This window comes from Erinaceus europaeus, chromosome 20, assembly GCF_950295315.1.
Source record: "Erinaceus europaeus chromosome 20, mEriEur2.1, whole genome shotgun sequence".
NCBI classification, from domain to species: Eukaryota; Metazoa; Chordata; class Mammalia; order Eulipotyphla; family Erinaceidae; genus Erinaceus; species Erinaceus europaeus.
Window position 1 is genome coordinate 37,268,774 of NC_080181.1, and position 16,364 is coordinate 37,285,137.

The 16,364-nt window shown below is 41.0% G+C and overlaps 1 protein-coding gene across 1 annotated transcript in view; it reads left to right on the top strand.

Annotated features, from left to right (window-relative positions):
• Nucleotides 1-15,947, top strand: part of TUBGCP5 (tubulin gamma complex component 5) — a 64,889-nt gene extending 48,942 nt beyond the window's left edge. The window contains exons 19-23 of the mRNA XM_007533890.3: nucleotides 591-769; nucleotides 3,410-3,535; nucleotides 5,669-5,757; nucleotides 12,656-12,756; nucleotides 15,375-15,947. Of these exons, the coding sequence (XP_007533952.1) occupies nucleotides 591-769; nucleotides 3,410-3,535; nucleotides 5,669-5,757; nucleotides 12,656-12,756; nucleotides 15,375-15,421 (542 nt within the window). The 3' untranslated portion in view covers nucleotides 15,422-15,947. The remainder of the gene's footprint in view (nucleotides 1-590; nucleotides 770-3,409; nucleotides 3,536-5,668; nucleotides 5,758-12,655; nucleotides 12,757-15,374) is intronic.
• Nucleotides 15,948-16,364: the final 417 nt, after the last annotated feature.

The window sequence follows — 16,364 nt, forward strand, 5'->3', positions numbered from 1 at the left end:
GCCTGAGCCTGATAGCGTGCAGATGGGCTATAAGTATTGTCTGGGAGGATTGTGTCAGAATTGAGAATAGGACCAAAAAGCTGAATCAGGGCAGAGAATCAAAGATTTTTTTTTTTTTTAATGACAAGTTCATAGAACTTGGTGACAGTGATAATCAAGGTGATGTGGGAACTTTTCACTGCTTCACCTTCCAGAGACTGAAGGTGGGATTCCTTCAGCAGTGTGTCCTTTCTGAGGGCAGTGCCCACACCCCTTAGAGTTCTGGCCTGTGCTAGTGTGGTTGGGATTTTATTTATTCCATTTTGTTGCCCTTGTTCTTTTATTGTTAGAGTTATTGATGTCGTCATCGTTGGATAGGACAGAGAGAAATGGAGAGAGGAGAGGAAGACAGAGAGAGGGAGAAAAAGATAGACACCTGCAGACCTGCTTCACTGCTTGTGAAGCAACTCCCTTGCAGGTGGGGAGCTGGGGCCTGGAACCAGGATCCTTACGCCAGTCCTTTGCACCACCTGCGCTTAACCCGCTGCACTACTGCCCAACTCCCGAGAAGGTACTCTTCTTACCTGCTTTGTTTTGTCAATCTTTTACAGAACTAGCTAGTACTACTGAAAAGCCACAATTTAAAGAAGGACTTGCATCTGAACAAGACAAAACCACTGACTTTGGAACAAAAAAGGAGCCAGTAAAGCAGCAGATCCATCGTATGTTTCTGTTAAGAGTGAAGCTAATGCACTTTGTGAACAGTTTACACAACTACATCATGACCAGGGTTAGTGTCCATTGGCCTCAGTGATAGTATATTACTTGTGATATATTTGTAAATACAGATGAGCCCACAAACTATTGTCTGTGAATGTGAAAGTAGCACATATTAAAAATTTAATCATAGCATGACCTGGCAGTGAGGGTGAAATGTTCTTTGGTCATGCACGTATGTCCAGAGAGACTGTCATTCCTCCATCCAGCAACCTTTGGGCCAAGTGCACCCAGAACTCCTCTTCAGTAATTGCTCTCTACGCTTGCTATGTAGTCCTTTAATGTCCATTAGCCCAAGGACAGAGTAGACCCAGGAAAATGGCTTTAGCTTTTAATGACACCTAGAATGTGTTTGGTAGTGTGGGAACAAAGAGAAAAATGTAGTCAGGTTAAATACTTTTTTCTTAAAAGTAAAAAAATAATGGCTGATTTTCTTGTTTTCTTAAACATGGTTTTGTGGCGTGGGGAGACAGCATAATAGGTTTGGGTTTTTTGTTTGTTTTTGTTTTTTCCAGGACTTTTAGATTTTATTCAGGAAAACTGAGAACAGTTACATGCTTGAGTACATATGGGCTGGGATAGAGATCCTGAGAAGCTACTCATATGTTGACAGTTCAGGCATGACAGAGAGATGACAGCATACTGTTTATATAAAAACCTTTCATGCCTCTGCCTCTTGAAGTCCCAGGCTCAATCCTCAGCACTACCATTAGTCAGAGCTGATCGGTGCTCTGGTATCTATCTATTATTAAAATAAGTAAATATATATATATTTTAATTATTTATTCCCTTTTGTTGCCCTTGTTGTTATTATTGTTGTTATTGATGTCGTCGTCGTTGGATAGGACAGAGAGAAATGGAAAGAGGAGGGGAAGACAGAGAGGGGGAGAGAAAGATAGACACCTGCAGACCTGCTTCACCGCCTGTGAAGCGACTCCCCTGCAGGTGGGGGGAGCCGGGGGCTTGAACTGGGATCCTTCTTCTGGTCCTTGAGCTTTGTGCCACGTGTGCTTAAGCTGCTGCGCTACCGCCCAACTCCCGTAAATATATTTTTTCAAGTGGTTCATTCTGAAGTTACTTGAATAATAGTAGTATTGGAAGATAGTATCTATTTGAGTTTCTTTTTAATTTTTTTATATATATTTATTTTCCCTTTTTTGCCCTTGTTTTATTGTCGTAGTTATTGTTGTTGTTGTCATCATTGTTGGATAGGACAGAAAGAAATGGAGAGGGGGAGAGAAAGACCTGCTTCACCATTTGTGAAGCAACTCCCCTGCACGAGGGGAGCCAGGGGCTTGAACCAGGATCCTTATGCCGGTCCTTGCACTTTGTGCCATGTGCGCTTAACCCGCTGCACTACTGCCCGATTCCCATCTGTTTTGGGTTTTAAAGTTCCTAAAAATGCCTCATTTCTTGTCATTGTAGTACATAAGTTTGAGAAATGCTAGGTACACAGTGATCTTCTCTACTCTCTGTGGCTGCATTGGTTGTCTTCAGAGTTTTAGCCTTGTGAAGCAACTCCCCTGCAGGTGGGGCATGTCTCCTTTTTTAAATATTTTTTTAAAAAATAAAGACAAATATATAAATAGTAAAACATAAGAATAGATAAATTTGTTGTAATTATTTTACTATAAAAATACAGGTTGTTTAAAAACTATGCTTTTTTTTTTTTTGTGGTCTGATATATTGGCCCCACACCCTACAGTAAATACTCTTTGTAGGTAATTGTTCTAATGAATTATCACCACCATCATTCTAGGATAAAGAGTGATATTATAAAATTTCAGTGTAATTATTAAAGAATGAATTTAGGTGGTCCAGGAGATGGTGCAGTGGGTAAAGTGTTGGACTCTCAAGCATGAGGTCCTGAGTTCAATCCCTGGCAGCACCTGTACCAGAGTGATGTCTGGCTCTTTCTCTCTCCTCCTATCTTCTTCATTAATAAATAAATAAAATCTTTAGGGGGTCATGCAGTAGCACAGTGAGTTAAGTACACATGGTACCAAGCACAAGGACCGGTGTAAGGATCCCGGTTTGAGCCCCTGGCTCCCCACCTGCAGGGGAGTCACTTCACAGATGGTGAAGCAGGTCTGCAGGTGTCTATCTTTATATCTCTCTCTCTCTGTCTTCCCCTCTTCTCTCCATTTCTCTCTTTCCTATCCAACAACGACAACATCAATAAATACAACAGTAAAACAAGGGCAAAAAAAAAGGGAAAATAAATATTTTACAAAAATAATAAATAAGGGAGTTGGGCAGTAGCACAGTGGGTTAAGCGCACGTGGCGCCAAGCGCAAGGACCAGCATAAGGATCCTGGTTCAAGCCCCCGGCTCCCCACCTGCAGGGGAGTCCCTTCACAAATGGTGAAGCAGGTCTGCAGGTGTCTTTCTCTCCCCCTCTCTGTCTTCCCCTCCTCTCTCCATTTCTCTCTGTCCTATCCAACAACAACGACATTAATAACAACAACAATAATAACTACAACAATATAACAATAAGGGCAACAAAAGGGAATAAATAAATATTTTTTAAAATAATAAAATCTTTTTTTAAATGAATGAATTTAGAAGTAGATAAGATCAGCAAAAACTTTTGTGTGTAAAACACAATTTCTCAAAGATACCTACTGACTAAACTTCATCTTTCTCTTCCAAGATTCTGCACAGTACAGGACTGGAGTTTCAACATCAAGTTGAGGAAGCCAAGGATTTAGATCAATTGATTAAAATTCACTATAGATATTTGTCAACCATCCATGACCGATGTTTGTTAAGAGAAAAGGTATGTGAAATGTCACCTACAGACTTGGCTACTTGAGCTCCAGTGGTGCAATGGGTTAGCGCGTGGTACTTATACAGACTTGGCTACTATAGCATGAATGTTGGCCAAGGAAAGCTGTCTTGTTTCTTTGGAATTCCATACTAATTAAGGTTCCACTCTGTAGAATATTCTTTCAGAAAGACCAGATCAAGTAAACTTGCAAATTTGTACCACTTCTAGAAATTATGTCTGAGTAAGACACATAAGAACGATTATGGCGGGAGACAGGCAGTGGCATAGCATGTTAAGCGCACGTGTCGCAAAGCGCAAGAACCCACATAAGGATCCCAGGTTGAGCCCCTGGCTGCCCACTTGTAGGGGAATCACTTCACAGGCAGTGAAGCAGGTCTGCAGGTGTCTGTCTTTCTCTCCCCCTCTCTGTCTTCCCCTCATCTCTCCATTTCTCTCTGTCCTATCCAACAACAACGACATCAGTAACCACAACAATGTTAAACAACAAGGGCAGCAAAAGGGAAAATAAATATTAAAAAAAAAAAAAAGAACTGTTATGGCTATCTACCTGCAGGAGGAAAGGTTTGTGAGTGGTGGAGTAGTGCTGCAGGTATCTCTCTTCCTCTCTGTCACCCACATGATTTCTGGCTGTCTCTACCCAATAAATAAAGATAATAATAAAAAATAAAAATAAAACTGTTATGGCTCAGTAGTAGAAAGCATGCTTTCCCTATGTGAGACCCTGGGTTCAATCTCTAGCATTCCTTTGGAGCTCTGTGTACAGCATTAAGGACACAAATGGGTGGAACTTTATGAATAAAACAATTCACTGATGTTCTCCCTCTGCCTACTTATGTCTCTTTCTCTACTGAAAAAAATACAGAGAGTGAAAATTGAACTGGGAAGCCCACACAGCATTATCAAACAGGCAGGAGACCATGGAGTTGTACACCGGTACTAGTTTTTTTTCAAAGGATTCTTTATATTTTTTTCTTTTTTTTTTAATTTATTTCTTTATTGGGGAATTAATGTTTTACATTCAACAGTAAATACAATAGTTTGTACATGCATAACATTCCCCAGTTTCCTATTTTGGATTCTTTATATTTTTTAAGAGGAGGGAATGAGAACGAGGACCAGAATACAGTTCAGCTCTGTCATAAGATGGTGCTATGTTTTGACTGTAATCTCTGGGCCTTCATCTACATCAGTTGGTGCTCTGACAGACCAAACTATCTCTTTGCCCCCCCAAGCACCACATTGGGGCAGGGGGAAGCCTACTTTGACAATTTTTACTCACTCTGCACTGCAGTCAGAGTTACTGTAAAACAACTTGCAATGTAGAGTAGTTGTCAACAAGTGTGTCTAGGTTAGTGTGACTATGCAGAATTAAATGATCTCATGGCCTGGAATTACTTCCCCATTTCACTGGGGAGTTTAATGAACTGTCCCAAGAAATGGGAACAATCTGTTGGTCTGTCTATGTGTCTTGGGTCGATACACATGTAATCACATATGCCATCCGACTTAAGTATGTGTTTTTTTTTTTACTTTCATTTATTATTGAACAGAGACAGAGAGAAATTGAGAAGGGACGGGGAGACAGAGAGGGAAAGAGACAGAGAGATGGGCAGGGATAGATAGCATAATGGTTATGCAAACAGACTGTCATGCCTGAGGCTTCAAAGTCTTAGGTTCAATCCCCTGCACCACCATAAACCAGAGCTGATCAGTGCTCTGGTAAAAAAAAAAAAAGAAGAGACAGACAGACAGAGAAACATCTACAGCCCTACTCATGAAGTTTTCCTTCTACAGGTGGGGACCAGGGGCTTGAACCCAGGTTCGTGCACACTATAACGTGGGCTTAACCAGGTGTGCTACTGCCTGGTCCCTTAAGTGTGTTTTTTGTGGTAACCTTGTGCCCTTCCTTACACATAAAAGGCAGTCATTGTAATAATGTGTGTGTGTGTTTTCAGGAAATTTATAAGAAAAAAAACTAGAAATAAAAAAAAATTAAGGATAAGTTTATTCAAAAAACACACACACAAAGAAGGTAGGCATGGTTTCTTAAGTAAAAGTGTCAGTGTTGTTGCTAAAGTATCCTTAGAGAGCCTTTGTTCTGTCTTTTACTTTGATCTGCAGGTCAGCTTTGTGAAAGAAGCCATCATGAAGGTGTTAAACTTGGCACTCATGTTTGCTGAGGGTTGGCAGGCAGGCCTGGGAGCTTGGCGGTAAATACGTGGTTTTGTGGAGACTGTGTTGACTTATTACTTCTTTAAACATGACCTGTAACTTCCCTATTGGCTGATTTCATTCTGAGAACCACTTTTTTCTTTTTGGTAACATATCACTTACACACTTACATTTCAGAAAGAATGAATTGTTTACCTACACTAGGCAGCATAAGGAGTCATATAATTATTTTATGAGCAGTAAGCAATAGGAAAAATCTGAGGGGCCGGGTGGTGGCACACCTGGTTAAGCATACTTTACAGTGTGCAAGGACCTAGGTTTGAGCCCCCAATCCCCACCTGTAGGGGGAAAGCTTCATAAGTGATGAAGCAGGGCTGTAGGTGTCTCTCTGTCTCTCTCCCCCCTCTCTTCCCCTACTGTCTTGCTTTCTGGCTATCTCTATCCAATCAATAAAGATAACTAACAAAAAAAAAATCAAGTTTTTCTTTAACAATTTAAACCAGCAAATAATCTTAGATCTTTATTTTTTTTCATCCATATAATTTTTCTTATTGGGGGATTAATGTTTTATACTCAACAGTAAATACAGTAGTTTGTACATACATAACATTTCCCAGTTTTTATGGACACCTTTAAACATACACAGAAGTGGAGAGAAGTCACCCCACTTCTGTAGTTTACAAACAATGACTGTCATAATTTCCACCACCCTTACTGATACTTGCTAAACTATTTTAAAGCAGATTCGGAACATCATTCTAGCTAAACTTCCAAAGATGTATTTAGGTTAGCTATGATTTTTCATTCCTGTCACTTTGAAAAAGAGAAACCTCAAAGGGGTGGAACTTTTTTCCTACCTAAAGTACATCCTCTACTGCTAGCTTGAACATACGACTCAATTTTTTTGTGTGCCTGCCTTGTTTATAAAATTATGTAGTGAGGGGCCAGGTGGTGGTTCACCTGGTTGAGCACACATGTTGCTATGCTCAAGGACCCGGGTATGAGCCCATGGTCCTCACCTGCAGGGGGGAAAGTTTTGCAAGTGGTGAAGCAGTGCTACAAATGTCTATCTCTCCCTCTCGTCTCCTCCTTCCTCTCGACTTCTGGCTGTTTCTTCAATAAATAAATAAAGATAATAAAAAAATAAAATAAAATTATGTAGTGATAGGCCACTATCAGTTCTCCTGAAGTAAAAGTGTTGGTTGGTCTGATAGGTTGTTAGAATAAGAGCTTTTACTTAATTCAATGAGTAAGGAGATGAGTGTTTACTGTAGTGCTAATATAACTAACAAATTTATAACTCTAACAAAAATACTCTGAGTAAAAATATGTCATATTTTTTGCTTGTTTTGTTCTTTGTTAGGTTGCTGGGGAGATAGCATAATATTTATGCAAAATGAAATTTATACCAGGCTCAGAGGTCCAGGTTCAGTCTCTGGCATCACTATAAACCAGAGCAGAGCAGTGCTCTGGGACTTTTGTGTGTTTTGTTTATATAAAAATAAAAGGAAACATAGATTTTTATTTTATTTTTCTTTAATTAGTGAATATTGATTTACAAAATTATAAGATAAAAGGGATGTAATCCCATACCGTTCCCACCACCAGAGTTCTGTGTCCCCACCCCCTCCACTGGAAACTACAGTAGTTCTCCCAAGGTCACAGATATGGGCTGATTCTACAACTAGATAGGTAGATAGATAGATAGATAGATAGATAGATAGATAGATAGATAGATAGATAGATGATAGATACATATACATACATACATACATACATACATACATACATACATACGAGCAAAGAGACTCATGCCTGAGGCACCAAAGTCCCAGGTTCAGTTCCCCCATACCGCCATAAGCCAGAGCTGAGCAGTGCTCTGGTTAAAAAGATAGATAGATAGATAGATAGATAGATAGATAGATAGATAGATAGATAGATAGATAGATACGTGATAGATGGATGGGGCAGGCGGTGGTGCACCTGGTTAAGTGCACACATTATAGTGCTCAAGAATCCAGGTTCAAGTCCCTGGTCCCCACCTGCAGGGGGAAAGCTTCACGAGTGGTGAAGCAGGTCTGCAGGTTTCTCTCTGTCTCTCTTCCGCACTATTCCCCCTTTTCTCACAATTTCTCTCTGTCTCTATTCAAAATCAATAAAGATTTTAAAAAATTAATTTTTAATCCCCCCTCCCCCCATTTTTTTCTAGGGCCTTCACTTCCTTTCTAAGTCACAGCTACACCTACTACCACTTCTCAGTGTCTTTTCTTTTTTCCTTTTTTCTGTCACATAAGAGAAACAAGCTGGGGAGACAGTATAATGGTTATGCAAAAGACTTTCATGCCTGAGGCTCCAAAGTCCCAGGTTCAATCCCTAGCACCACTATAATCCATTGCAGTGCCCGTTGCTTTCTGTGTATATCTTTCTCTGTATGTCTCTCTGTCATTAAAAATAAATGAATTTTAAAAAGAAAAAAGATGGGCGGGGGTAGATAGCATAATGGTTATGCAAACAGACTCTCATGCCTGAGAGTTCAATCCCCTGCACCACCATAAACCTACTGAACAATGCTCTGGTAAAAAAAAGAAAAAAAAAAAAGATTGATTTTAAGGGGGGGGCAGTGGTGCACCCAGTTAAGCGCACATATCACCAAGTGCAAGGACCCACATTCGAGCCCCCACTACCCACCTGCGAGAAGTCCACTTCATAAGCAGTAAAGCCAGTCTTCAGTTGTCTATCTTTATCTCCCTCTCTCTGTCTCCCCATCCTCCCAATTTTTCTCTATCCTGTTAAAAAAGAAAGAGAGAGAGAGAATGAGCAACAGTGCCTGGCTTCCTCTGGTGTCTTCCAGATTTGGAAAGCATAGATTTTAAATAAAATAGACATCTTTACTTTGTTATTGTCATCTCAATATATGTAACACATATGTCTCTTTCCATGTCACTGTGAAATGGAGGAGAAAGTAATAATACCGGGTGTCAGGCGGTAGCGCAGTGGGTTAAACACACGTGGCACAAAGTGCAAGGACCAGCATAAGGATCCTGGTTCGAGCCCCCGGCTCCCCACCTGCAGGGGAGTCGCTTCACAGGCGGTGAAGCAGGTCTGCAGGTGTCTTTCTCTCCTCCTCTCTGTCTTCCCCTCCTCTTTCCATTTCTCTCTGTCCTATCCAACAATGACGACATCAATAACAACAGCTATAACTACAACAGTAGAACAAGGGCAACAAAAGAATAAATAAATTTTTTTTTAATTTTTTTTAAAGTAATAATACCTGCACTACATATGCTTTGTTAAAATTGGATTTTTTTTTTTCAGTTTCTTCCAACATGTTAAATCATTTGAAAATTTTTTAAAAGGGGGGGGATTCGAAAGACTTCGAGAAACATGAACTTTTGGACTTGCAAAATAGCTCACTGAACACTGTGCTTTTCACCATGTGTGGCAGGTTTGAGCCTGGCCCTGAATTGGAGGAAATCTTCAGTGCTGTGGCCTCTCTGCCTCTCTATCTCTAAATAATAAGGAAAAATAAAAGAAAATCAGCTATTATAATTTATGAAAATTGGTTATAATTCAAACTTAAAGAAGAATCGGGGGCTGGGTGGTGGCACATTGGGTTAAGCATACATAGTGCAAAGCACAAGAACCCACACAAGGATCCTAGTTCAAGCCCCTGCTCCCCACCTGCAGGGGGGTCGTTTCACAAGTGGTGAAGCAGGTCTGCAGGTGTCTTTTTTTCCCCCTTTAACTTCCCCTCCTCTCTCAGTTTCTCTCTGTCCTATCCAATTAATAAAGTAAAATAAAATAAATGGCCACTAGGCCACTAGGAGCAGTGGATGTGTAGTGCTGTCACTGAGCCCAGAGAGAACCCTGGAGGTAGATGGAGAAGGAAGGGGGGGGAGGAGAAGAAGAAGAAGAATCGGGGCTGGGTGGTGGTGCTCATGATTGAGCACACATTACAATACACAGATGCACAAGTTCCCAGGTTCGAGCCACCAGTCCCCACCTGCAGGGGAAAAGCTTTGCAAATGGTGCAGCAGTGCTGCAGATGTCTCTGTCTTTCTTCCTCTCTGTTACCCCTTCCCTCTGGATTTGTGGCTTTTACTCTCCAATAAATATAATTTAAAAAATAAAATAGGGGCTGGGCCGTGGCACAGTGGGTTAAATGCACATGATGCAAAGCACACGCATCGGGGGTTCGCTTGCATGGGGGAGGGGGTCGCTTCACAGGTGGTGAAGCAGGCCTGCAGGTGTCTAATCTTTGTCTTCCCCTCTCTGTCTTCCCCTCCTGTTTCCATTTCTCTCTGTCCTATCCAACAACAAAGACAGCAATAATAACAACAACAATAAACAACAAGGGCAACAAAAGGGGGAAAAAATAGCCTCCAGGAGCAGTGGATTACTACTGCAGGCACTGAGTCCCAGCAATAACTCTGGAGGCACAACATTAAATAATCAATGTGACATTTCAGTAACTGAGGGATTTAGCTGTCTGATGTTGTGAAAGTTAAGTACTTTTAAGTAAAAGACATTCTGGCTGTGCTTTATTTTTTTTTTAATTTTTTATTTATAAAAAGGAAACACTGACAAAACCATAGGGTAAGAGGGGTACAACTTCACACAGTTCTTACCACCAGACCTCGGTATCCCATCCTCTCCCCTGATAGCTTTCCTATTCTTTAACCCTCTGGGAGTATGGACCCAAGATCATTGTGGGATGCAGAAGGTTGAAGGTCTGGCTTCTGTAATTGCTTCCCCACTGAACAGGTCGATCCATACTCTTAGTCTGGCTGTGCTGTAAAAGAACTCCTGTGCATTGAAATATATATGACTGAACAAAATATATATGATTGAACAGCTGTGATGTCTCAGATTTGCTCCTAAATAACACAGCAGGGGGAGTCAGGCAGTAGTGCAGCAGATTAAGCACACATGGCACAAAGCACAAGGACCAGTGAAAGGACCCCAGTTTGAGCCCCTAGCTCCCCACCTGCAGGGAAATCACTTCACAAGCAGTGAAGCAGGTCTGCAGGTATCTATTTTTCTCTCCCCTTTTTTGTCTTCCCCTCTCTCCATTTCTCTCTGTCCTATCCAACAACTACATCAATAATAACTACAACAATAAAAAACAACAAGGGCAACAAAAGGGAATAAATAAATATTTAAAATAAATAACACGGCAAGACTGGGTTCTAAGTTGGGCTGCCAGGGGTGAAGATGGTCAGAAAGCTACACCCTGGGGGTCGGGCGGTGGCGCAGTGGGTTAAGCACACGTGGCGCAAAGCGCAGGGACCGGCGTAAGGATCCAGGTTCAAGCCCCCAGCTCCCCACCTGCAGGGGAGTTGTTTCACGGACGGTGAAGCAGGTCTGCAGGTGTCTGTCTTTCTCTCCCCCTCTCTCTCTGTCTTCCCCTCCTCCCTCCATTTCTCTCTGTCCTATCCAACAACAAAGCAACGTCAACAATGGCAATAATAACCGCAACGAGGCTGCAACAACTAGGGCAACAAAAAGGGGGAAAAATGGCCTCTAGGAGTGGTGGATTCATGGTGCAGGTACCGAGCCCAGCAATAACCCTGGAGGAAAAAAAAAAAAAAAAAGAAAGTTACACCCTGTGGGAGCACTTCATGAGCAGTGAAGCAGGCCTGCAGGTGTCTCTCTTTCTCTCCCCTCAATTTCTCTCTGTCCTGTCAAAATAAAAAGAAAAAAGATAATTTTTTTTAAAAAAGGCCACCGGGAGTGGTAGATTAGTAGTACAGACACAATGGCTACCGCAGAAGTAGCTATTGGTGGCCAAAAAAAAGGGAAGAAAGTTCCACCCTGTGGTACCCTCCTCTCCTATGTATGTTTTAAAGTACTAAATTTAGGGTTTTATGCTTTTAATGTATCCCTTATTTTAAATATATATGCTTTGAAAAATACAAATATAGGTAGTCGGGCGGTAGTACAGCAGGTTAAATGCACATGGTGCAAGGACCAGCTTAAGGATCCCGGTTTGAGCCCTCTGCTCCCCACCTGAAAGGGAGTTGCTTCACAGATGGTGAAGCAGGTCTGCAGGTCTCTATCTTTCTCTCCCCCTCTGTCTTCCTCTACTCTCCATTTCTCTCTGTCCTACCCAACAATGACAACATCAATAACAGCAACAATCATAGCTACAACAATAAAACAACAAGAGCAACAGAAGGGAATAAATAATTTTTTTAATAAATATTTTTTTTAAATATAAGCACAGGACTACATAATGGAAAAGAGACTAGTTCCCCCCCCCCCATTTTCCAAGTTCCAGGACCCAGTACCATCCTGAATCTTCAGTTATACATCCCTATGAACCTTCAGACACTTGACAGCTTTTACTTCAAAGTAGGGCAAGATATTTCATATACTGTTTGTAACTTTTAACTTTTCCCAAAAAATCTTAACTACATTTAAAAATCCAATTTTTTTTTTTCTCCTTTTTTTGCTTCCAGTGTTACTGCTTTGGAGCTTGTGCCTACACTGTGACTTCTGTTCCCTGTGGCTTTTTTTTTTTCTTTTGTCCCTTTTACTTTTTTTTTCTTTTATTATCTTTATTTATTGGCTAGAGGTAGCCAAAGGGGCGGGAGTGATAGAAAGGGAAACAGACACCTGCAACACTGCTTCACCACATTTGAAGCTTTCACCCTACAGGTGGGGACCAGGGACTTGAACCAGGTCCTTGTGTATTGTAACATGTGCACTCAACCAGGTGTGCCACCACCCAAGCCCCCCTTTTTTTTCTGACAGAGACAGAAATAGGAAGATCTGATAGAGACAAAACTAGAGAAGGGAAGAAAAAGGCACCTCAACACTGCTTAACCACTTGTGAAACTTTCCCCCTGAAGGCAGGGACAGAGGTTAGAACCCAGGTCTTTATACATAGAAATGTGTTGCACTTAAGTAATTGGAATTGACTTTCTTTCCTAGAATGGAATCTATAGAGAAAATGGAATCTGACTTTAAAAACTGCCATATGTTTCTTGTAACCATTTTAAATAAAGCTGTTCGGAGAGGATCCTTTCCCCATTGTAAGTATACCATATTACTACTTTCTCACTTTCTTATAGCTCAGTCAGTGTCTATTACTTTGGTATTAACCCCACAAATAATTAGAACTTTTTTAATTACCATGTCCAAGCCTGAAAAGTTCCTTTGCATTGCTTTCAATTGCTATTTAAGAATTGTAGTAGGAGTCAGGTGATAGCACAGCGGGTTAAGCGCACGTGGCCAAGGACTGCGTAAGGACCCTGGTTCGAGCCCCCAGCTCCCCACCTGCAGGGGAGTCGCTTCACAGGTGGTGAAGCAGATCTGCAGGTGTCTGTCTTTCTCTCCCTGTCTCTGTCTTCCCCTCCTCTCTCCATTTCTCTGTCATATCCAACAACAAACGACATCAGCAACAACAATAATAACCACAACAAGGGCAACAAAAGGAGGGGGGGGGTAAAGGCCTCCAGGAGCAGTGGATTCATGGTGCAGGCACTGAGCCCCAACAATAACCCTGGAGGAAAAAAAAAGAATTGCAGTGCTTGGGAATTAGGCAGTGGCGCAGTGGGTTAAGCGCACGTGTTACAAAGCACAAGGATCAGCATAAGGACCCCGGTTGGAGCCTCTGGCTCCCCACTTTCAGGGGAGTCACTTCACAGGCAGTGAAGCAGGTCTGCAGGTGTCTGTCTTTCTCTCCCCCTCTCTGTCTTCCCCTCCTCTCTCCATTTCTCTCTGTCCTATCCAACAACAACGACAACAATAACTACAACAATAATAACTACAACAACAATAAAAAAGGGCAACAAAAGGAAAATAAATTTAAAAAAAAGAATTGCAGTGCTCAAATGTAAAGCATGAGAATTAAGTACCTTGCTTTCTAGTTAGTGTACCCTTTGTACTATGTGCCCTAAACCAGTGCGCTACTGCCCAGCCCCTGTTGTACCATTTGTTATACCAGTGAGTTCCAAGTAAATGGAAGAATAGATTTCATTCACACATGTAGCCTTTGTAGATGTTCCTTTTCAAAAGATTAGGGTGATTTTGGTTACTTTTTTTTTCTTTTAGCAATTTTTAAACTCTCACACTGCCATTTAACACTGGGAAGTGAGGCCTGATAGCACAATACATGAAACTGGAAGAGTATAGTCTCTTAGTTAAGTCTTGAAGAAAGTTATTTAATCTGCAGAAACAAAGAACTGAGTAGTATTCTTTTTTGTTTGGTTGGGTTTTTTTTTTTAATATATTTATTTATTTTCCGTTTTGTTGCCCTTGTTTTTTTATTGTTGTATTTATTATTGTTGTTGTTATTGATGTCATCATTGTTAGATAGGAGAGAAAGAAATGGAGACAGATGGGGAAGACAGGGGGAGAGAAAGATAGACACCTGCAGACCTGCTTCACCGCTTGTGAAGCGACTCCCCTGCAGGTGGGGAGCTGGGGGCTGGAACCTGGATCCTTATGCCGGTCCTTGGGCTTCTCGCCACGTGCGCTTAACCCGCTGCGCTACCGCCCAACTCCCTGAGTAGTATTCTTTTGTGCAACTTTTTTAAAAAATATTTTTAGTATATTTATTTATTTATTTTTCCTTTTGTTGCCCTTGTTGTTTAACATTGTTGTGGTTATTATTGTTGTTGTTATTGATGTCATTGTTGGATAGAACAGAGAGAAATGGAGAGAGGGAGAGAGAAAGATAGACACCTGCAGACCTGCTTCACCACTTATGAAGCAACTCCCCTGCAGGTGGGGAGCCGAGGGCTCAAACCGGGATCCTTAAACCGGTCCTTGCGCTTTGCGACACATGCGCTTAACCTGCTGCTCCACTGCCTGACTCCCTTCTGCAGCTTTTTTTGGGTAAAATATGCAGGGTAAATAATCTCATCCCTATCACTTCATATGCAGATAGTGATGAGCTCAAGAGTGACATTTGTGTGTGGAAGCAGGGACTTGTGCATCACATTCCAAAACATACATACTCAGTGAGCTTTCTCCAGCCCCATCTTTTTTTTTAATACTGTGTTAGAATAAACATTGATGCATTGGTTCATTTTTATATTGGTTGATGGTCATACAAATAAGATCCCCTGGTAGTTACAACACTGTATTTTTTAGAACTGACTTCAGATTTTGTACGATAAGAGCCAAATGTGGTTTATTTAGCAAAATCATCAGAATCCTTGTGCAAAATTAAAATAATCATAAATAGAAATAAGTCTTACTATTTCAATTTGTATTTAATAAATATCATTTTATTATGTATCAGAAATAACCCGTATTTTAGTTAAGTTGTAAAATATTTTTTAAAATATTTTAGTTGTGCATTTACGAAAGCCTTACTCCATATTTCCAAATATATAAACCTTTTTCTTTTTTTTAATCTTTTTTTTCTTTTGCTTTTCCCCCCATTTGTTGCCCTTGTTGTTTTATTGTTATTGTAGTCATTATTGTTGTTGTTATTGATGTTGTCGGTGTTGGATTGGACAGAGAGAAATGGAGAGAGGTAGAGATGACAGAGATGGGGAGAGAAAGCGACTCCCCTGCAGGTAGGGAGCTGGGGGCTTGAGCCGGGATCCTTGAGCCTCGTGCCACCTGTGCTTAACCTGCTGCACTGCCACCCAACCCCCATAAACCTTTTTCTTTAACCTTGTTTTTATTCCTTCTTCAGTGGAATCTCTAGCACTATCACTCATGGCTGGAATGGAACAAAGTTAAATGTCTTGAATAAGAAGAATGTCACACTTTTTCTGCATACATGTTTCGACCACATATACTGAAATGTAGAACACTTTCTATTTATTTCAAAAACGTCTATACTAGGCCAGCTAGCTAAGCAGGTAGGTTGTATACCTTGCCCAGGAAATGGCCCTGGTTAAAACCCATGTACGACATGGGAGGCACTTTGACACCAGAAGACTCTGTTGCTGTGATATCTCTGTCCCTCCCTCTGTCTCTGAATGAAAAAGCAATCTGGAGTAGTAAAATTACAAGCCCCAGCTCCACAAAAGAAGAACATATATACTGACAAGACAGGTGAATTTACATTTTTCTCTGGGAGATTATTGAAGAGTTAGAAGATAGTGTGTACAAAATTGTATCAATAATGCGAAATGTACATAGGCTACTTATACTTCTAATTCCAACCATAAGCTATAAATTTGTTATTGACACCTTCAAATGTGAATTATATTAGTTTTAGAAAATGTAATTACTGATATCAAAATAAAGCATTTTTAAATTTTCTTGGTTCCTTTTTGCTTGGTCATAGAGCTTAATTGTTTTAATATAATTGTTTGGGTTTTTTTTTAATTTATTTTTTATTTAAGAAAGGATAAATTAACAAAACCATAGGGTAGGAGGGGTACAACTCCACACAATTCCCACCACCCAATCTCCATATCCCATCCCCTCCCCTGATAGCTTTCCCATTCTCTATGCCTCTGGGAGCATGGACCCAGGGTCGTTGTGGGTTGCAGAAGGTAGAAAGTCTGGCTTCTGTAATTGCTTCCCTGCTGAACATGGACGTTGACTGGTTGGTCCATACTCCCAGTCTGCCTCTGTCTTTCCCTAGTAGGGTGGATCTCTGGGGAAGCAGAGCTCCAGGGCACATTGGTGGGGTCTTCAGTCCAGGGAAGCCTGGTGGCATCTGGAACCTGGT